Source organism: Mirounga angustirostris, unplaced genomic scaffold (genome assembly GCF_029215605.1).
Source record: "Mirounga angustirostris isolate CCGP_5_RB_7025 unplaced genomic scaffold, mMirAng1.0.hap1 SCAF_2, whole genome shotgun sequence".
Classification (NCBI taxonomy): Eukaryota; Metazoa; Chordata; class Mammalia; order Carnivora; family Phocidae; genus Mirounga; species Mirounga angustirostris.
Genome location: NW_026991710.1, coordinates 201,306,019 through 201,328,140, shown reverse-complemented (window position 1 = coordinate 201,328,140; position 22,122 = coordinate 201,306,019). Strand labels below are relative to the sequence as shown.

The following is a 22,122-nucleotide window of genomic DNA, read 5'->3' as shown; positions in this document are numbered from 1 at the left end:
TGGAGTGGATGTTCGGGAGCCAGCCCGGTGCCCACAGTGCATGAGACGCTGTGCCCTCCGCAGGACTGAGCCTGCTGTGCGGTGAGCACGTCTCTCCAGGGCGCTGCCCCCACCTCAGGGACAGGGTCATCTCACCCCCAGCAGCCCTGGAGCTGGTCCCCCTGCAGGTGGGTTGCACAGCTGAGGATGTGGAGGCACCATCTGCAGAGCCTCGTCCAGCTGGGAGAGGTCAGGAGAGCAGGGTGTCCCCAGTGTCCAGGCCGCCAGCCCTCTGCTGCTTTTCTTTCTGCTGCTTCTCAGTGGAAGGGACCTTGGTGGTGAGTGTCCTGCCATCCTCAGCTTCCAGAACTCTGAGCGTTGCTGTGGCCACGGGTGCGGGAAGCATCTGTCCTCCTGAGCCTCAGCATCCTGCTGCACACGTGCCCTGGGTGCTCACCTTGCCCATCTCCACAGATGGGGCAGATGCAAAGAAATGCTGTGGGAGCAAAGGTTCAGCTCTGTTTCTGTGATGCGGCAAGAAGCACGAAAAGCGATCTGGGGTGTTGAGTGGCTGCCCCGGCCTTGGAAACTATCTTGTGACGTGGAGCCACCCAGCCTCTGGACATGTCCCACGAAATCGTCCCGCAGGGCTCGCCCCTGGACCGCTGCTCTGACGGACGCGTCATCTTTTTGTTTAAAACCGCGACCTGGGTGCCCAGTGCAATCTTTCATTAGGATGCTTAAATTGGAAAGTGACCGCAGTAACACGGTCCAGACTGGAATTACATCATGCTGCCGTCCGCCGGAGGGCAGTGTGTGTAAGCGAGTCTCGTCCCCTGTCCCGAGGTCAGTCTTGGGCAGAGCGGGCTGCAGCCCCGCTCAGAGGGTCCCCGGGGAGGGCGCCAAGGGTCAGGCACCACCAGACGGTGGTGTGCAGACGCGGGTTCAGCACCCGCTTGGCTGCAGGGGAAGCAGGGTTTTCGGTGTGGCCTGAAGGGCCCAGGGGTGCAGGTCACGTCCGTGGCGCCAAGCAGGCTGTCGGGGGGAGTGCACGCAGGCCTCTGAAATCCGGAAGCAGAATCGCGTGTTTTCGGGTTGGCTGCCTGGAAAGGGTCCTCAGGAGCACGGCTTCCCGTGGACGCTGAGTTTGGGAGAAAACCGTCCCAGAGCGTGCTGTGATCTGCTGGGCCCTCATGGGTGATCCCGAACACGGAGCGCGGCGCCAGAGGCCGGGTTCCAGCGCCCGCTCGGCCCGAGCGGGCCCCAGGGCCGGTCAGGCGCGCAGGGGCCCTGAGCGTGAGCCGTGCACCTTCTGCGGGGTGGGCCCTCAGCAGCACAACGCCCGAGTCGTCAGTGGGGAAAGGCGCGCCCAGCTGGACTCTGTTCTTCCGCACTTTAAGTACAATTAGCACTCATGAAACTTGGACTCTGTGGTTTAGAAAGAGAGTGTTGGAGACGAGGGAACGGTGGGAGGGGAGAGGAGACGCGGCGTCCGGCGGCTGCGCCCTAGCTCCTCCTGGAGCAGCCCCAGGCACAAACGCCACCACCTTGTCCCCCGACAGGAAGGATGACTTTTTGTGGCCGTGCCTCCAGCCGGCCTCACGCACGAGCAGAACCTGTGCTGAGATCAGACCCAGTAGAAAGCTTTGCTTTGCCCGAAAGCCTGAGGACCCCTCTGGCTCCCCAGGGCTCTGTTTCTCGGGAATGTTGTCCACGCAGCTCAAAGTGCAGGGTGTCTGTACCCCTGGTCTGTGGTGAGACTGTTGAGTAGCTGCACACGCCGGTCCTCACCTCTTGGGTGGCTAAAAATACCAGTTTCCCTTCTTTCCTCACTTCCTCTCGCGACTGTGGAATCCATTGTCCCCTCTTCCTGCGGATATGTCGCCTCTTTCCTGTTCCCCGCAGTGCCCGTGGGGTCTGGGCGCACCGGCCAGGAGGGGCCGGATCCAGTGTGGGGGCCAGCCGGGCGTTTCCTTGTGTGACCAGCATTGGCGAGAACCCCCGGCATCCTGGATGCGCTCATGTGCATTGCATCACGTCATTGCTGGCCTGTGTCCATGTCACGTTTGCAAGCTCACCTGTAGGATGCGTAAGTGTTGGAGCCTTTTTGACTCCGTTCCTTGGGAGATGGCGTGGCAGGAGAAGGCGCTGCCCTCCGTGCAGCTCTGGGGCCTGCACGGTCTCTGCAGCAGGTGCCCTGTCCCTCCCGTTGCCCGCTGCCCCAGAAGAGATGGCCCGTCCCGCATCCGTGCTGGGGATCAGGCAGAGCGCGTGTGTGTCCACGCAGGCTGTGACCCCTGCAGACCACGCACTCGGTGCCTTGAGTGCAGTGGACGCTGGTCGGACGTTCGCTGGCTGACGTGGAGTGGTGGGCGTGGGGTTCGGTGTCAGGGTCTCCGTGCCGGTGTCCCTCTCCCTGTGGACCAGGTCACTGCAAGCCCGAGGCCGCTGCAGCTTCTCAGGGAGACGTGCTCCCACCTGCGCTGTCTCCTCCCGTAACCGCTGTGGTCCGCGCGATTCTCTAGGAGGGTTAACTCTGCCGACCGAGCATCTGTCCTAGCGAATCTCTGGAGAGGGCTGGGCGTGGGCGTGGTGGCACAGATGACAGATGGACCAGTGTCCGCTGCCACCTACCGGGTGCCCCCTGTGTGCCAGGCCCCGTCCTGACCCCCTGCGTTCAGATGCTTCACCCCTGCAGCAGCCGAGGCTGGCCCCCCTGTTGTCCCCGCGCTCCCATTGAGCAACTTGTGCCCAGAGACGCGGGATGCTCCAGGGCTCCCTGTGGCCTCTGCAGGAGAGCAGGGAGCAGGGATGCAGCCCCAGCGTGTGCGTCCGTCTGTCCTGGGTCTGCCCCTGGGTGGGTTCCTGGAAGCCCCCATGCCTTGGTTCCTTCCCTTTGAAACTAGTGTGGGCACCGTGTCACCGGGGTGAGGTGGGGTGAAGCCAGCGGATAGGCCTGGAGCACAACACGGAGGTGCTCGGGCAGGGGTGGTACGCGGCCCCCGTCGGTGCCCTCACCAGCATCCCTTCTGCGTGGGGCGGGGGGGGCATGCAGGTGTGTTGGCGAGGGACCCAGAGCTCGCCTGCCGGCTCCTCCAGCGCATTCTCCTGCGCGCCATGGGCGGGCCGCGGCATCTTCTCTGCTGTGCCCACCCTTGGTGCTGTCCACGCCGCCTCGGAGCCTGGGTGTTTGCTTTTCACCCGGCCGTTGTGGTAGAAGCGGGCAGGTGCCCGATGGCGTAAGCCCTCGTGAACGGGGGAGCTGGGGACAGGACGGCCTTCTTGGGAGCCGGGCCAAACGTTCTCATGACGTGGCTGGTTTCACGCTGGTTCTCAGACTTCGTTTTCTTCCGAAAGCACATAGGGAAACAAAAAGTGCAAAAAAGAGAAGAAAAAAAATAAAGCCAAGTGTGCAGAGACCTGGCCTAGACTCCAGAGTTTAGGGACTGAAGGCTTAAGGGACCGTCAGCCAGTCCGCGATCCCGGGCACTGAGTTGTTCGTTCGAAGCTGAAGAGGGTCAGCCATCTGACCTAGGGCTCCTTTCTCCCCTGGACCATCGTGCTGGGCTGGGGGCGTCCGCCAATGAGCCCGGGTGTGGAGGGAACTCCCGCCGCGACCCTGGGAAGTCAGGCCGTGAGGACTGAGTGTGCACGGAGGCGTGATTTCAGGGGACAGTGGATGGCCTTCGAGGGGTGGGTGCCGGTCCTTCAGTGAGCGCCATGACTGGAGCTGAGTGCCCCCTGGAGCTGACGCAGCCCCTCTACCCGCGGTGACCGTGGTGTCTTTCCTTCTGCAGGGGTCCGAGGAGTGAGGTTTCCGGAGCTGCGCCATGGACCAGCCAGAGCCGCCCGCCCCCGCTCCCGAAGGTAACAGGCGTCCTGCGGGGGCCCTTTCCCACCTGGGGGGCCCCCGGGGAGAAGGGGAGGGGCTGCCCACAGGTCCTGAGGAGGTGGAGCTCTGAGCCTCCGCCCACCCAGCGCCCCACCCTCACTTTGGGGTGACCTGGCTGAGCCACCTGCCGGGCCCTAGGCACCCCCGAGGGGCACGCGCCGGCACGGAACCTGTGAGGTCTGCCTCCTCCCGACCCATCACGGGCCCACCTGGTGATGAGGAAGGGCGGACCTCGTATTTGAGAGACTACACATGGCTCCTTGGCCGCTCCAGGTGCCGGCGGGTGGAACAGTAGGGCGGTTTCCAGGTCTGCCTCCCTCTGCCCTTGGCTCACTCAGGGAAAGCGCGGACCTCCTTTGTCTAGCTGCTCTGTACGTGAGGAGCGTGGGGGGGGGGGTGCTGTCCTGTCCCCTGGCCAGAGCTAAGCCGCTGCTGGGGAGACCACGGTGGCACATCGAAGGGCCTGGTGGTATCACTCCCGGCTCGCAGGGCACGGCCTGCTCAGGGCTCCTGTCACCCGGGCCTTCCCTGGACATGCTGCCCCGGACAGACCCGCGTGTCCCCTGCTCACCGGGAGGCTGTAAGCCTCAGAGTCTGGGAGGAACCTGTGCAGGGTCAGAGCCTCTCCATTCCTTCTCCTTGTGCTGGTGGTGGCACTCTGGGCCCTGAGCTTGGAGCTGGAGCAGAAGGGAGGCAGCCTGCCAGTAGGGCCGATCCTTGAGGGAGTCCGGGCCCAGGCCAAGGGATGCATCTCCTGCTTGCGCTGGGTCAGCACGGAAGGATCACCCCGAGGAGAGCCCGGTGGTGAGCTGGCCCCGTGGTTGAAAGGGGCCCCTGCATGCCTTCAGCCAGAGTTTCCAGGGGCCGTGAGCCCCGGGGTGAGGGTGGCATGCTGGAGGGCGCCCCAGGAATCACGCTGCAAGACCACCACGCGCCGGCTTCTGCGGGGCACCTTCGGGCAGGCCGGCTCCCCTCCTCGGGCCACGGCCAGCGGAGTCTGGTTGGGAGGGCTCTGGGTGACTTCCTGCTGCACGTTTCACCCACGTGTGAGGTGGTGACACTTAGACTCTTCCAGGCTAGATCTTCCCTTGACGGTTTTCATTGAAAAGGACACCAGCACTGCTCCCTGCTCTCCTTCCCTTCTCGTGGGGAGTGTGCACCTGGGGTCCTCCCATGAACCCTGAGCTGGTGAGCCCAGCGCGCCTCACCGAAGGTGTGGGTGCAGGCCGGACGTGCCGGACGTCTTTTATCTGCCACCTGTCCCTCCCGAGGTGGGGAAGAAGGATGAGGCTCAGAGGGCGAAGGCCCCCAGAGCTGGGACAAAAGGGTAGTCAGGGGGCTGGGCAGAGGGCATCCCATCTTCCCTGCACACCCACACCGTCCCCTTCGGTACCGCACGCTCACCTGTCTTGTTCTGTGTGCTCAGAGTCATGAGCCGGCCGACCAGCGAGGCCTGCCGCTGTGGGGCCCCAGCTGGTCCCGTCAGGCTGTCCACGGGCTCGGCCGCAGGCCCTCTCAGCTGGGAGCTGGCCCCGGGCGGCAGGAGGGTGGAGGGAGTCCCCTCCGTGCACCCCTGTTCTTGGTTCCCCGGGAGGTGTCCTCTGGGAGCCGGGACCGGTCCCGGCAGCTCTGGGGACATGGCCAGCAGTCCTTACAGCGTGGAGAAGGTCCCCGTGTCTGTGGGCTGATGTGCGGTGTGGCCTGTGACTCTGGTGTGGATTTAAGGCCACTGTTTACAAAAAGAGGGCAGCACAGTTCAGAACTGAGGTGCTGACACCTCACGACGGTCTGGGCGGTTAGCTCTTGTGACCGTTTGTGATGGGCACGACGGCCTGGCGTCGCTTTGGGGCGAATCAGTGATACTTTAATTATAAGCTCCCCATCGTTAAAGCGTCTGCTCACGGCTGCCCTTGGATGCAGGGAAGGGTCAGGAAGGACCAGGTCTGTCTTGCCGGCACCACGTGGACACAACCCTTGTTCCCTGAGATTGGTGCTCTGCTCTTCGTACTTCTTTTTTTTTTTTTTTTTTTAAAGATTTTATTCATTCATTTGCGAGAGAGAATGAGAGACAGAGAGCACGAGAGGGAGGAGGGTCAGAGGGAGAAGCAGACTCCCCGCCGAGCAGGGAGCCCGATGCGGGACTCGATCCCGGGACTCCAGGATCATGACCTGAGCCGAAGGCAGTCGCCTAACCGACTGAGCCACCCAGGCACCCTCTTCGTACTTGTAGACATTTTCTGCCCGTGCAGGGGCTGGGCTGTGGGGCAGGGGCGTGGTGACAGCCCCGCGGGGCGTGAGCAGGTAGGCGGCCTCCCTGGGCTTCAGTCCCCTGTCCTCAGAGCGGCGGCCCTGACCTGCAGGTTTGTGTGAGGTCTGGACCAGGCAGCGTGGCGACTGCTGCAGGCGCTTGGCGGGTCCGTGAGGAGGTGCCGCGGGCCTTAAGAATCCTATCAGGAGACGTTCCACGATAGGTCCGAACCCCGCAGTGTCCTGGTGCCTTTCCGGAATTCATAGGTAAATTACCCCCCCCCCCCCCCCACCGCCCCGGTGGTAGGGAAGGAGAAGCCCTCCATCGCCCCATTGCCGTGGGAACGTGGATGCACCCACAGCCGGGTGCCTTCCCCTGCTGACTACGGGTCGGGCTCCGACAAAGCACAGGGAACAGAAGCCGTGTGCGGAGGGTGGGGGGCGGCAGCCTGTGAGCGGGGGCATTGTTCTGGGGACACCGCTGTTCACAGGCAGCCACCACCCCAGGGACGTCCAGAGCCAGGAGGAGGCTGACAAGGACACGGCCGTGAATAGCCCCTTGTTGGGGGAGCTGTTTGCCCCTGCAGCTTTGCAAAGCACTTTTCTTCTTTTCTAATAATAAGAAAGCAAGCACAAATACTCTCCTTTAGAAATGAGAGAAACATCTTATCTTGGATTAAGCTTTTAGGTTATAATAGCTGTGGTCTTAATGGCCCCAGGGACAAAATGTGTCACCTTTATCTCTGAGCTTAAAAACGAATATTCCCTTATTCTTTTTCCCTCAGTGTCTGAGTTCCTCTGGCATGGCTTTCAAACCTGTTGGTGGGTTTCAGCCGTCCTGGAGGGCTGTCTGCTCAAGGAGGGGATGACCTGGGAGGGACAGCCTTCCTCCCCGCTCTCAGTGTGTCCCTGAGCCCTGGAGCCCCTGTCCCCGTGAGGGGTGAGCGACCCGAGCCAGCCCATCCTGAGCCCAGGCTGTGTGTCAGCTGTGTAGACTGATGTGTGCCAGGAGCGGTGGGCAGGCAGTGTCTCCCTCCCTCCCTCTCTCCGCTCCTTAGGACCCTGTGAACATCCCTCCCAGTGGGAACTGTAACACTGTAGCCTGTAGTGACTTAGCTTTTGTTGCAGTTCGGGGTGAAACTAAGACCTTCTTGACCCCTAAGAGATCCAGTGTGAACTCTCTTTTTCTTGGAAGCATGCTGACCTCAGCAGTGCAGTTTGCTGCTAGACCGAGGCAGGTGGGACTCAGTTGTAGGAGGGAGGTCGCAGGTCAGACCGCATTCCTGGTGCTGTGCTTGCTGACAAGATTGTTGTTGGGGCATTGATCAGAAGGCCAGCCTGGCACGGGGTCTGAGTTGGGGGCCGGGCTCCTCTGCCTGGAGGGCCATGGGTGGGAGCCTGTGTGGTACGCCGGGACACACGAATGCACACCAGACATTGTCTCCCCCCTCGTGGGAGACAGACCATGAGCAGGGTGCTCGGGGCTCCAGGGTCACCCAGGGCAGGCTCAGGGCTTTCCAAGGAATCCAGGGAATCCGAGGCACAGCCCAGGATCTGGAGGCGCCTGGAAGGGATGGAGAGTGGGTGGTGCCCAGCGCCTGTGGTTTCACCCAGGAACGCTGCGGGAGGTTGGGAAGGGGAGATTCCTGGGTGCTTGAAGCGAAGGCACTTCTCCGTGAGTTGGTTCATGGCACTGCAGTAGGCCAGGGTCTGGGGAGATCCTGTGGTTCCTGCCATGGGGATCTCTCACCCCAGAGGGAGTGTGCAGGGATGGAGAGGGAAGGAGGCATGGCTGAGTTGGAGGGGCCTCATGGAAATGTGACTCCAGAGCTCTGGCAGGAGGTCTGATGTGGACACTGGGTTTTGTGCCAATGAAGAGCAAGGCCATGGGCAGGCCTAACCTCCCATGGGGAGGTTGTCGGTTACACCGGAATGCTCGTTGTTGGGGCAGAAGCAAGAGGGTCCCTCAAGGAGGAGTCCATTCTGGCAGCCATGCCAAATACCGTGGACAGGGTCACAGACCTGTGTCTCTCAGAGCCCAGCTCCTTGCCGTCCACTTTCCTTCCTGAACATGTTGAACAGGAGTCCCTTTCTCCTTGCATGGGGGAGCCCAGGGTTAGGTCCCATGGTGCTCGATGTCATCAGGCTTTTTTAAAAGCAGTGTTTACAAGGTCACTTTTAGGTGTATTTTACCTAACTCTTAATGTTCCCCAGTAATAGAGTATAACTTCCAGGAAGAGGGTTGATGGAGGGAAGAACTAGCATGTGATTCCGAGTCTCTGCTGTGCGGAGTGGGATGCGTGTGTGGCGTGATTTTTATGTGGTTAAGTCAGACCATCAGCTTCTTCCCTCCTTCGCCCCGTCCTGGCCCCCCGTCATTTTGGCTCATGTGTTGTTATTTCCCTGCCATGTTAATCTGGCAAACAGGAATCTACAGAGAGGGTCACAGTTGTATTTGGAAAACGTTCTGTCGGTTTGGGTTTTTCCATTGAAGAGATTTATTGCCCCAAGACGTGTTGACCAGTTTGTTTCTGTTAATAAGCTCACTACTTACTGATAAAGCCAAAAACCCAAACTACGATGATTTTCCCGTTGCTCGGCATGCGGCCGGAGTTGGTTGGACAGTACGTGAGCCACTGTGACCGACGCGTGGGGACAGAGGTTCTGTCCACCCCCGACTCCAGTCCGTGTCTGGTGGTTTTAGTTGTAAACTCTCCTCGCAGGAAACGGGTGAGTCGTATCCATGTCTTTATTAAATACGAACCTCAGAGGATTGATATGCTCCACAAATTCAGACTGCCAAGTAGAATTGCTTAAGCCGGAAATGGCCATAAACAGACAGGAAATGTACTTGTAGAAAGTTTGCAAAACACAGGAGCGTGGAGAAGAAAATGCTGGTCCTTTGTGGCAGCCCGAGTGCACCTCGGGTCGTATTTTGGTCTCTGTGTGAAAGGGATTAGATGACTAAAACCAAGGGTTTTTAATTGTTTTATTGTGGTGAAATTCACCTACTATTTACCACTCCAGCCATCTTTCCGTGTCCAGTTAATTAAGCAGCATGAACCTCATTCATGCCCTCCATCTCCAGAGCTTTCCATCTTCCCACGCTGAAGCTCTGTCCTCCGTAGACTATCACCCTATCCCCTCCCCAGCCCGCGGGTCCGCCATCCTCCCTTCCGTGAGTGGAGTCGCACCGTGTCCACCCCTTGGGGACGGGTGCATTTCACTCGGTGCAGTGGCCTCGGGGTCCGTCCGTGTCGTAGCAGGGGCCAGGATTTGTCCATTTCAAGACTGTGTCCTGTTGTCTGTATCGACCACATTTTATTTATCCTTTCGTCTGTGTGGGGACTCTGGGATTGTGTCTGCCTCTTGGCTGTTGTGAATAATGCTGCTTGTATGGTTGCACACGTGGGTGGTTGCACACTCGCATGATTACACATGTGTATGGCTGCACGCTGGTACGCTTGCACACGTGTGTGGTCGCACACTTGTACGATTACACACGTGTGTGCAGTTAAACACGTGTGTGGCTGCATGCTGGTACGGTTGCACACGGGTGTGCTTGCACGCATGCATGGGCGTACAAGCATCTGCTTGAGTGCCTGCTTTTAGTTCTCCCACGTGAATACCTAGGAGCAGGGACTTGGGCCGCAGGGGAGTGCTGTGTTGAGCGTGTTGAGGGGCCTCCATACCGGGTCCACACCAGCTGCTCCAGAGCACGCTCCCACCAGCCATGCACCGGGGTTCCAGTTTCTCCAGTGCTCGCCAGTGTTTGTTATTTGCTATTAAATGAGTGTGAAACGGCCGATTAAAAACACTATTAGTGGGCGCCTGGGTGGCTCAGTTGGTTAAGCGACTGCCTTCGGCTCAGGTCATGATCCTGGAGTCCCGGGATCGAGTCCCACATCGGGCTCCCTGCTCGGCGGGGGGTCTGCTTCTCCCTCTGACCCTCCTCCCTCTCATGCTCTCTGTCTCTCATTGTCTCTCTCGCAAATAAATAAAATCTTAAAAAAAAAAAGAAAGTGCTTCTTTTGAAGGACGTGTTAGAACGTATTGCTGATTCCGAAGATTCAAGGAGAAAATAAACACCTGGTATTTAAAACCACTTTTTCTTTTGGACCATCAGAGGTTCGTCTGGACAGCGAGGCCCCGGCTGGAAAGACCGTTTCTAGACTAACTCCAGCATTGATACATGTCTGTCAACTTCCCTCCCTAGAAATTACTCCACCCCTAGAACCCCAATTCTGACTGAGTCGCCCCCCGGGCCGGGGGTCGTGGAAGGTTGTCTCCGTAGCCTGCTCGGCACCTGCGCTGCTCGGCTCTTGCTGACCCAGGCCCTGGCCTGGGATCGAGGGGCGCTTGGGGGGCTCTGAGCAGAGCTGGAGGGGCAGAGACTGCCCACCATTGTGCTGGGACAGCCCCGGCCTGGCCTCACCTCACGCCCACCCTGACCCCGGGGACGGGACCCCCTTACCACCCTCTCCGAGGCCCAGGCCATCCCAGGAATCCAGCTGGACCCCAGCCCCGGGGGCAGAGCAGGGAAGGGGGGGGCCCTGCGGCCTCAGCACAGGGGTGTGGAGGGCGGGGTCCATGATGTCTCCATTACCTCACCCCTAAGAAGCACCACCCCGAGGCTGGCCTCTGATCCTGTTTACGTGTCTTCAGTTCTAAGATAACTGCATTCAAATCCCTCAGTTTCCCGAAGGTGCCCTTTGAAACCAGCTGTCTGGCTAGCACGTCGGGGTGGAACCATCTGGAAGGGAACCGGCCTGGGGCAGTGGGTGCTTGTCCCAGCAGATCCCTCCCCAGCCTCCTAGGACTCTGGAGCTCTCTGTGCCTCGGGCCCCTCCAAGCAGGTGCCCCCAAACCCAGCAGATGCCTCCTGTGGCTGGTCACTCTGGGGCACGGCGGTCTGCTGGCCAAGTGAGCGATTTTGGCTCGTGCTAACCTTCAGGTCATCTCTCTCAGCAGATCATTTTTTTCCTCCTTACTGCCCATTATTTCATAAGGGAGCCACCCTAGATACCTCTAGGGTCTGAGGTCCCTCGTCCTGCGAGAGGGGCCCCTCCTGTGTGTGGAACATAACCTTAACTGACCAGAGCTTCTCCCTGGAAAGTGACTAGTTTGTTGTGATATTTTGTGATTTGTCTGAGCACAGTCACCAGCAGGGAGTTTTGCATTGGTAGATAAGGATCTCCAATTCAGGGGATTTTCCATGTTCTGACTTTCTCCCCAGTGTTGGGGTGCAGTGAGGCAGAAGAGGCTCCTCCCTCCCATGCTCTCCCCTGCATGTCGTCCTCTGTCCCATGCCCCAGCTCCCTAGCCTGGGCGTGTGACCTCTCATGGGATGACTGGGCATCTCTCCATCTGCCCCCCACTTTGTGAGCCAAGCGTGGGGGGTACAGGCCTCATCTCTGTGGACAAGTCCCCACATGGCCCGTCTCAGGCGCCCCTCCTAATGCCGACCCGAGGCCCCCTTGGTGATATCCGTGAGTCCGAGCCCCCTCTGCGCTGTCCCGCACACATCCTTACCCAGGGACCCAGGGCAGGAGGGGCCCGGAGGTGGCCTGGCATGGGCAGGGATTACGATGTCCCCTACCTTTGGGTGGCGGTGTGCTTTGCTGGTCAGACAGCGTGGACAGAACCCCGTGGGGCTGGGGACCCATGGGGCGTGAGCCACATCCGTTCCATATTGAAGTTGAACTTTCTGTTGTGGGCTCCCCTGTTTCTGGATTTTCCCTTCATCTTCGCCCTGTTCCTCTGGTCCCCCAGATGTCCTTTGTCACTGAAAGTGAGCGGTTCTGTCTGTTCTTCTGCTGGCCTAACTAGTGTTCTTTCAACCTGCAGGCGACACAGTGAAGTATGACAACGAGGAGGACGAGGGGGAACAGTTCGACTTTGACAGCGGAGATGAGATTCCAGAAGCGGATCGACAGGCCGCGGGTGCAGACGCCGCCTCTGGCTCAGGTGGGTCCCCCTTGGCCCCCAGCCCGCGCGGCGCATGGCCCCCTCGCTCTGACGGCCGGAGGGAGCGGCAGGCGCAGTCGGCCTCCAGGAGCGGACGTTCCTGACCTCCCTGTGATGTGAGCCGAATGGCGGATTTGAATTGGCTGACTCTCCTTTGTTCCTGCTTCCCCTGTGTGTGTTGGAGGTGGTGGGTGTTGTCGATACTTGATGAGCACGCCCCCCAGTTTCGGCGGATGCAGTTCCAGAGCTAACACTGTGGGGGAGTCGAGTCCACGTTAGCTCTTGGAGGTGGGGTTGTCTGCTGGGACTCCCCGGCCAGGAGGGGTGCGCACCTGGCATGTCTTCGGCCCTCACAGCAGCCTCTCTGCGCCCTTAGCAGCTCCCCGAGTTCAGGCAGCTTCTCCCCTGCTCGTCTCGGTGCAGAGGCCCCGGGTACCCCACCTCCCCCCACGGGCTGCCTCGCCCCTCCGATGCCCCAGGGCGCCCTGGGGTCGCGCGGGCCCCGGAGGGCCGGTCGGCCGTGGCCCCCTGTTGATGCGTGCGTGTTTGCTTCCGGAAGGTGACGTTGGGACGGGAGCAGACACGGATGCCCCGGCGGAGCCCCCCGCCCGTGAGGTCCCGACCAGGGCCAGCCCCTACTCCGTCATCGACATCGCGCCCTTCCAGGAGGAGCAGTGCCTGCCCGCAGACCTGGGCCCTGAGGACGGCTGCCTGAGCCTGCCTGTGCCCAGCGGGTACTCGGTGCCCGTGCCCTGCGGCTACGCCGTGCCCTGCAACCTGCCGCTGCTCCTGCCGGCCTACTCCAGCCCCGTCGTCACCCATGCCGCGTCCCTGCATGGGGAAGGTGCGCTTCCCCCTGCACACCCAGGCGACAGGCATCTTGTTCGTAAGACCAGCGGTGCCCGGTGTTCAGTTAGCCGCCAGAGCGGACCCAGACGTGGACGCTGGTGCACCTCTAGCCCTGCTGTGGGCCCAGGCGTCTGGGGGCTGCCGAGAGCGCGACACCGTCCCCCCTTAGCAAAGCGCCCCGTGTTCTGTTCAGGACGGACCCCGTGAACACAGCCCTGCTGAGTTTTCTTCCCGCCCAACCTCCGTGCTCTCTGTGCCAGGACATGCCACGGGGTGACGTGAGGGTGAAGGAGGGATGAGAGGCCCCCGACCCAGAGTCGTAACTCTGTGAGATTTCAGTAAATGGGTGCTTTCCCTCCCTCTTAATCACAACGGAGACAAAACGTGTTTAAAGAAAGTCTTGAATTTATATCGGGAAACCACACGAGGTTCTCCGGGTTGATGTTTCCCCATATGTTTTCCTGTTGTAATTGGCAGTAATCTTGGAAATTTACCACGATCAACAATGCTGTTCGTATTTTGTAGCCCGAAGAGTGAGAACGATCTAAAAATAAGGAAGTAGATTATGCAATTAAAAAAAGATTAAGGAACACATTCTTATATTAAAGTAATTTGCTTATTTTCAGATCATTTGGTTGTTTTTAATAATTGAACATTATTTTTAAGTAATTCAGTATACTTAAAAACCATTGGCTTATTTTTATGCTGTCATCCTAGAGCCATTAATAAAACCCTAGCGTAATAAACCCTACTGTAAGGCCCCAGATCCAGGAACACGGGTCTGTGTTTGTCTCTTGAGCTTTTAAAGACAAACAGGCACTGACCTCTTTGCTGAGGTCATGAGGAAAGCCTGGAGTATGGTGTGAGGCTGGGGTCCAAGGCCTGGACCTGCGCTGGTGGCCTGCCGAGCGCTGACCAGCTTCTTTGCACCTTGTGGTTCTCCCGTGGACATGGCGGGCCTCCAGGCTCTACAAGGACAAGGCTCCCCAGCACGGAGGCCGTCCCACCGGGAACACGACCCTCAGATACAGCAACAGCCAGAACCCCTTCTCTTCCCCACTGCCCAAAACCTATTTTGAAAAAAGATTCCAAGATTCCCCTTCTGTTCATTAGTGGTCCTCCAATGGCCAGAGACTCATGGTGCTCTGCTCCTTAGCACGAGCTTCCAGATCTTTCCAGAACAGTAAGAGATGAGCAGTTGGTGTTGCCAGAGAGACAACTGAGTATGCTCAACTTCTCCTGACCCCCCCTTATCAAAGGTCTTATGTCTGAGCAGACAGTAAATCGGGGTGCATCTCCTTTCTTGAAAGGGGGAGCACAGGGAAAGAAAGTGTCGTTTTGGGCGGGCAGTCGAGACGAGGCCTGGGTGGTGTGCATTCAGGGATGGGGAGTGGTGCCCTTGACCCAGCCGCAGGCAAAGTCTCACGGCGTGAAGTGTGCTTTTGCCAATTAATGTCCTTTCTTCAATGACTTTGTCGAGTAGCTTTGTCTTTTTGGGAGGCAATGTGGATCATTCTTTAGGGCAGTGTGATGTGGCAGGAAGAGCAGTCTTTGGAAGGAGGCAGGTTTGAGTTCAAATGCTGGCCCTGCCCCTGACCTGACATGTGGTCCTTGGCAGATGCCTACGGTTGAGTGGCCTTGAGAATGCGATGAGTTCGTGTCTTTGTGGTCCCCGCTGCACCGCCAGGGAGCTCCCCGCTACTGAGGAAGGGTTTTTTTTGGTATTTAGCAGGATCAGGGGACCATTTTTGTGGGTGAGATCTCCCAGCTTTCGTGGACAGGAGCACACAATGGATTCTTTTTTAGAGGCTTTTTATGGACAGTTTCCCGGTGTAGCCATTACCAACCGGTCCTTGGTTGAGCACGTGGCCTGTTGTCCTGAGCTCATCACCCTCTCGGTGAACCAAACCCAGAGGTGGGAGAACAGCTATCGGCCGGGACACGTGTGATGGACTTTGTATGCACGTGTGTGTGTGTGTATGTGTGCATGAGTATATGAAAGGTTGGTTGTCAGGTATGGACACAAGTCTTTCTCCCTTGAGAATCTTTGGAGGCTGCCATTTAGACACACTTTCCAATAAATCATAATTATAAATTTTCATGAAAAAGTTAAGAATGAGAGAAACAGGTTTGTCCCTCTAGCTTGCTTTCCTTGGGGTACCATTTTAATTCCAGCTATTTTAGAGGATTTTTGGATATCGTTTTTACTGTCATCCCACTTTACATACATCTTATCTAAAACCCGAAAAAACTCTAAATCTATCAACTAATCATTTTTATTCTAAGATAAGCTTATCATTGAAAAAAATATAAAACCATTTTAAGGCTAAAAATCCACTTCCTAAATACTTTTCCCTAAGACTAAACTGAATTTTTTTTTTCCTCACAGAAACACAAGAGGTAACAGAAGACGGCCAGTTTAATTCTTTAAGTTCTGAGGATCCAATGAACAGGTATCTCTATTAATTTTTCACATGTGCTCTGAGTTCATGACCCTTCCCTGAGATGTGGAACGCAGTGATACGAGGTGCTGGCCTGTCCGCCCTCAGTGCTGGGAGGTGGTGACCGACCAGGCCTGTCCCCAGCCCGAGACCCTCCCCTCCCAGGCCCTGGACAGCTCTGTCTTCTGTACCCTCATGGGTGCTCCGGAACACAAGGACTCTGCAAGGTGTTCATCTTGTTCTGTGGAAAGACAGGCCGTCTGAATGCACAGGCAGGTAGACCAGGAAGACGCAGCCCTCCTCAGGCCCCGTGTAGCTGACGCTCCATGGGCTTTAGAGTCGTAGAGGGTCTCAGAATCCTGTGGCGGCAGGTGGGGGGTGGTTTCAGCGTGTCTAACCCACCTTGCATCCAGAGTCCTCCAAACTGATTTGATTGTAGATCTTTCTTTCATGCCACTCGCCTTCAAAAATGCCATGTCATCTGCTTGAGATGCCCAGGAAAATCCCATCTTCCAGGCGAACTCCTGCTTCCATTCCCGAACCCTGCCTACAAGTCTCACTCCATTCTTCCAGAACTCTGTGAGCACACCTGCCTTAAAACTGACTGCTGTGTGCCTCACTTATTTCCCGTGTCCCCTTCTGCTGCCGGGTAAGAGTTTTACGAAGTTAAAGATCAGGCTTACAGGGCTTTCCACGAGCTCGTGTGCTGGGTGCGTGGCCGGCGTGTCTGTGTGTTGATGCTAGGTGGCTGTATTGAGGTGTAATCCACAAACCATGCCTGCTTCAGGTATACTCTGCCCGTGGGTTTTGGTGCATTGCCTCACCTGTGTTAAGATTGTGTTAAAATCTATATAACAGAAAATCTTGCCACTTTAGCCATTTTAAGTATAAAATGTAGTGGCATCTTGTGCATTTCCGTGTACTGTACAACCATCACTACTGTTTACTTTCAGAATTTTTCATCTTCTCAACAGAAACTCTACCCGTTCTGTGGTAATCTACCATTCCCCTCCCCAGAGCCCCAGAGAATCTCTTCTGCGTTCCGTCTCTACGAGCTTGCCGAGTCTCGCTAACTCATGTAATTGGGATCCCGGTAGTTGTCCTTTTGGGTCTGGCTTATTTCACTTTGTGCCATGTTTGCAAGGCTCCCCCATGTTGTAGGATGTGTCAGGATTGCCTTCCTCTTCAAGCCTGAATAGTCATCCTTTGTGAGTCCATATTGACCTCTCGATGGGCACTTGGGTGGTCTCCACCTTTGGGCTCTTGTGACTAAGGCTGCTGTGAACGCCACTGTACAGCATCTGAGTCCTTGCTCCCTATCCCTTTTGCTCTGTACCTGGGAGTGGTACTGCTGGATCTTGTGGCGACGCTATATTTAACTTTCTGAGGACCAGCAAACTGTTCTCCACAGGGCTGTGCTATTTTACGTCCCCATCAGCAATGTACAAGTTCCGATTTCTCCGTAAGATCACCGAACTTATTTTCCATGTTTAAAGCGGTGAAGGCCCGTCGGCTACTCTGGTGTGACTTTCTGACTGGCACCGTGTGTGACGCCTAACAGACCCTCAAGAAGGTCTGGTGGAAAACCGGAAGCCAGTTCAGGTCTTCCTGAGCAGGGACTTCACGTCTTCTTATGTCTGTCGTGCTAGGTCCTGCGCCGTGCTTTCGGTGGGCCTTCGAAAGCATCATAAATGGCGGGGAATGGAAGCTTGAACTTGGGCTCTGTGTTGCGAAGCCGCAGCTGGGGTGTTAAACTGGGAACGTGTAGGTTAGGACCTGCTGAGTGAGGGGGCAGAAGCCTCCCGCACGTGTCTGCAGGTAGATCCCTCAGCTTCCTGGTGACCGGTTTTGGGGAGTGACCACCCCAGGGTGACTTTAGTGGAAGGCACAACTCCGGTACCCCCCCAAAAGGCAGCCTGGTCACCAGACCTATCCCGTATACATCCCAGGACCAGGGCAGGTGAGCAGAGAGCCGGGGGGAGCGTGTCCTCTGCCCCTGTAGATACAGAGCAAGGTCACCAGCACCTGTCACTTAATAGATGAGAGTGGAGCACAGATCACTCGCTTTTCAAGGGCTTAACCCTAAGAGTTAACTAATTAACTCTTAATTTCACAGGGTGCCCCGAAGGTACGGTGGGAATCCCAAGCTTGGGTCCTTCTACGCAGGTCCAGACTGTGGGTGTGAGCAGGCTTGTCATACTGTAAAATGCATGGGCAGCAGTTCAGAAGACGTGGTGCTCAGCTCAGAACATCCGTCATAATATCTGGGGAAAACATAAAATGTACATACGGTGAAGCAGATGTACCCTTTGGGGACATCCAGCGGTCTCGTGACAGGAAGCATTCCACTGTTGTGATTTTGTGGTTTGTTTTCTCCTAGCGACGACCGGGTGCACAAGGAGGACAGTGCGCTCGCCCGGTGGGTTGCGGACCCGGCCAACACTGCGTGGATGGAGAGTAGGTACCGCACGCCACCAGGAACCTGGCGGGGCCATCCCGGGATCCTCGCCGGGCACCGTGTGGATGCCACCCCGGGGTCGGTGGGGCACCGTGTGTTTTTGTCAGGTTCTGCTGATTATTCTCATGTCCTGTTCAGATCGAACACTTCAGAAACGTATTCATTTACCTCAAGTACTGACCAGGGCTGACTGTCACTGCTGTCCCCGGCACTCTCTGTAGCCCTTCTTCTAGATCCCATTGGAACATCTCTGCTCACCCCATCCTAGCACGTATTTGTTCCTCATTGTTTCTTCCTCATGCAGTGTTTGGGTTTTGTCATGATAGTCCTCTAATTGGGGAACTGATGCTTTGACCCGAGCCCATAGTCAGGAGCTCACCACTGAGACATCAACCAGGTATTTTTCCTTGGGATTCTCACTAAGATGCTTTTTCATGCTACCATTTTGCAAAGGGGGTGGGTGGCTGGTTAAGCCAGCCCACTGTCCAGATGGCATACCAGATCTTCTGTTCCACGTGTGGTTTAGAAAGCTGAGCTGTTTTTAACCAGATTTGATTTTTAATTTTTTAAAGAAAAGTAAGATGGTTTTTCTAATTACCTCTTTATTATCCACTGGCCTACTGATTTCTGTATAATTATTTTATATGATTGACTTCCAAGGAAGAATCATCTTAACTGTCTCCTAATTATTAAATTATCTCCTGGAATGTGTCATTCTGGTTTTTAATTATGACATTGTCAAACAAGGAACTTAGCATAAGTAGATGATTCTGCCAGGGGGCTGCTAAATTGGGATCATTACAGGATAAAATTAACATCTTCCAATTCTCTAGAAAATTTATTTCCAAAGTAAAATTTGTCTGACTTTCCCCCATTACTTATTTTATTACGTAAGTGGCAGTTAATTAGAATAACACACAGGTTAGGGGTGGTGACCCCTACCACAGTAAAAAATCTGGGTATAACTTTTGACTCCCCAGAAACTTAACCACTAATAATAGCCTCCTGTTGACCGGAAGCACATACACAGTCAACTAACCCATATTTTGTGTATGTGTTATATACTGCATTCTTAGAGTAACCTAGAGAATAGAAAATGTTATTAGAAAGATCATAAATATGTGAAAATACGTTTGTAGTATGTACTGCAGACCTCAAAGACAAATCTGCACGTAAGTGGGCTCTTGCCGTTCACAGCTGTGGTTTTCAGGGGTCCACAGACGAGTATCTCTCGCTCCATCTAACAGGAGTAGACATGGTCATCGTTGTTGCAGTTAATATTGTTACAAGGAACAAATGTCTGTCATGTGGGGGCTTGACAGCAACAAGAGAATGAGGAGCATTCGGAATCCCGCCCCCCTCTCCGCCCCCGGTAATATAAGAATGGCTCAATGTCAGAGGAAGAGTTCAGTGTATTTACCTCATTTTCTTGTTGTTGCTTAGTCACCAGTGACTTTGTAGTGTGGTTGATTTCGATGTGAGGCCCAAACTCTTACAAATACTTAAATGCATTTCTGTTTTCACCACTGGTCTTATACATGACCTTCTCGTACAGTATACACTGAGGAGTTCGCCCGTGGAGGATCCTCACTTTTTCTTAAGAAAACTTGTTCAATTTCAGAGGACATGAATGTTCCACATAATATAGTTGGAGAGATTTTATCCTAACAGGTGAACCTTCTCACCCTTGCCTAAGCCTACTTTTCCTATCCAGTGGTTCAGAGTATCATGGAATAATGGGTTTATTTTCACAGGTTCCTTTTAATATAGCCCCACTTGAGCTTTCCCTTTATTTGGAAACTGTGTATACCACCTTTGTATTTTTTGCATATCAGAACACATTAACTTCATAAACTTAAAGATACTTATAAAGAGCCACATGGAGATGCATAGGTGAACACAAAATAATGGACCAAATTGATCTAGAAACCACAAAACTCCCTGTTGGAGAGATTTCACAGCTGGTTCATGTAGAGTGTCATGCTTCAATCCCAAGAAAACATCCTGTCCCAAAAGTAATGCTTATGCTTTGGTAAGGTATCACGAATTAGCCCTTACAAACTAATTTTTTGAATAATTATGGCATCATAGGAGACTGTGGTCCTAAAAACAATGTAAATTATACTTGGTTGGCGTTGGTCAGTTTTTAACATTTCCCTCTTTTTTTTTTTTTTAAGATTTATTTATTTGAGAGAGCGGGAATGAGAGAGAGAGAGAGTACATGAGAGGGGGGAGGGTTAGAGGGAGAAGCAGGCTCCTCGCCGAGCAGGGAGCCCCATGCGGGACTCGATCCAGAGACTCCAGGATCATGACCTGAGCCAAAGGCAGTTGCTTAACCAACTGAGCCACCCAGGCGCCCAACATTTCCCTCTTTTTATTCCAGATCCAGAAGAAGCCATTTATGATGACGTGCCAAGAGAAAATTCAGACTCTGAACCAGGTTTGAATTGTTTGTAATTGAATTTTAGAGGATTTAGTTTATCAGTGTTTCCTTCTGGGTGTAAAAAATGACTGGTTAGTGTGCACACAATCCCTAATACACAGCTTGTATGCATTTTATGTTCGTGTTTTCTATATTGTATAGTGTCTCATTGATATCAGGGGGTGGAATATTGGTCTGGGCACATAGGTGTGTGTGCTTATATTATAGCACTTGAATGAATCTAAACAAGCATTGATTAATGTAAAGAAGCAGAAAGAGGTAAAGGTGTGAAAAATATGAATGGAAAAGTAAAAAAATGGAAGCTGTAAGTACTAGCATATATATAATAAGTGATTTAAATGAGAAATAGAAGAAGGAAGTACTAATACTTTTCCAGAATTAAAGAATGATGTAAGTTCTCAGATTATAGAAATACAAAATCAAAGCAGGCTCAAGCCTGAATCCATACCACATACACTCGAAACCACTGAGCACAGCTCAGTCCACTAATACCAAAACACAAGTGTTTAAAAAGAGGGAAACAAAGGCAGTATCAGATAAAGATTGGGGAGATTTACCTCTCAGACTCTAAAAACTATTTCACGATGCATTTCAAGGAAAAGGGTACTGAACCTAATAGGCTGCAGAAAGAACAGAGAGCAAATAATGACTTTGTGAATGAATCCAAGCAAGCATTGATTAAGACAGCACTAACAGTATTGTTTCATTTCACAAGTGGGACTGCAGGGCGGGCTAAGGCCCTAGACAGTTGTACGCGCCATCTGGGGGGTGGCTGACTCTCCGTGTCTAACGTCTGTGCATTTTTCAGGAAGAGGATATGAATAATGATTGTGTGTTTTTTCCTGTGATAGGTTGGCTCTGCATTTATGGGCAACCACTAAAAGAACAGAAATAGATTATTTAACTTCCAACCCAGTAGAGAAAAACCCAATCTGGGTTGGAAGAAGCAAGAAAATGTAAAGTAAGAAAGTATGGCAAATAATATGAAAAAAGATGGCAAAACTAGTCCAAGTATATTTCTATTTATAGTAAATATAAACTGAATCCAATTGCCCATAAAAGAAATTCTCAGGTTGGGTAAAATAACAGAGCTAGGCATATATTTGTATGAGAGCTATATAAGGATACAAAACATTTGTAAGTCAACGGATGGAAAAAGAAGCATAAGGCCAATTCCAACCAAAATATAGCCAATATTACTCTAATATATTGAATGTTAGGCTATAAAATGTTAGGCGTAGAGTCCTTCACAAGAGAGAACTGTAACAGTTCTAAACTTGTGTGCACCTAACGAGACAGTGTCCAAATATATAGAGCAAAATATGACTGAGATATAATCAGCAGTAGTTAAGTACATAATTGGAGTGGGAGTTTTTTTTTTTTTAATTTTATTATGTTATGTTGGTCACCATACATTACATCATTAGTTTTTGATGCAGTGTTCCACGATCCATTGTTTGCATATAACACCTAGTGCTCCATGCAGAACGTGCCCTCCTTAATACCCATCACCAGGCTAACCCATCCCCTACCCCCCTCCCCTCTAGAACCCTCAGTTTGTTTCTCGGAGTCCATAGTCTCTCATGGTTCATCTTTCCCTCCGATTTCCTCCCCCTTCATTTTTCCCTTCCTTCTCCTAATGTCCTCCATGCTATTCCTTATGTTCCACAGATAAGTGAAACCATATGATAATTGACTTTCTCTGCTTGACTTATTTCACTTAGCATAATCTCCTCCAGTCCCATCCATGTTGATGGGAAAGTTGGGTATTCATCCTTTCTGATGGCTGAGTAATATTCCATTGTATATATGGACCACATCTTCTTTATCCATTCATCTATTGAAG

General features: G+C 54.1%; 1 protein-coding gene across 12 annotated transcripts in view; it reads left to right on the top strand.

Moving 5' to 3' along the window:
* Positions 1–22,122, top strand: part of ARHGEF10 (Rho guanine nucleotide exchange factor 10) — a 105,313-nt gene that overhangs the window by 14,054 nt on the left and 69,137 nt on the right. For 11 of the 12 annotated variants that reach the window (XM_045879580.3, XM_045879578.3, XM_045879577.3 and 8 more), the window contains exons 2-7: positions 3,777–3,846; positions 11,966–12,085; positions 12,645–12,929; positions 15,324–15,387; positions 17,756–17,832; positions 20,217–20,273. In XM_045879580.3, coding sequence (XP_045735536.2) covers positions 3,810–3,846; positions 11,966–12,085; positions 12,645–12,929; positions 15,324–15,387; positions 17,756–17,832; positions 20,217–20,273 — 640 coding nt within the window. In that variant the 5' untranslated portion in view covers positions 3,777–3,809. The remainder of the gene's footprint in view (positions 1–3,776; positions 3,847–11,965; positions 12,086–12,644; positions 12,930–15,323; positions 15,388–17,755; positions 17,833–20,216; positions 20,274–22,122) is intronic. The other variant, XM_045879581.3, reaches the window with a different exon arrangement.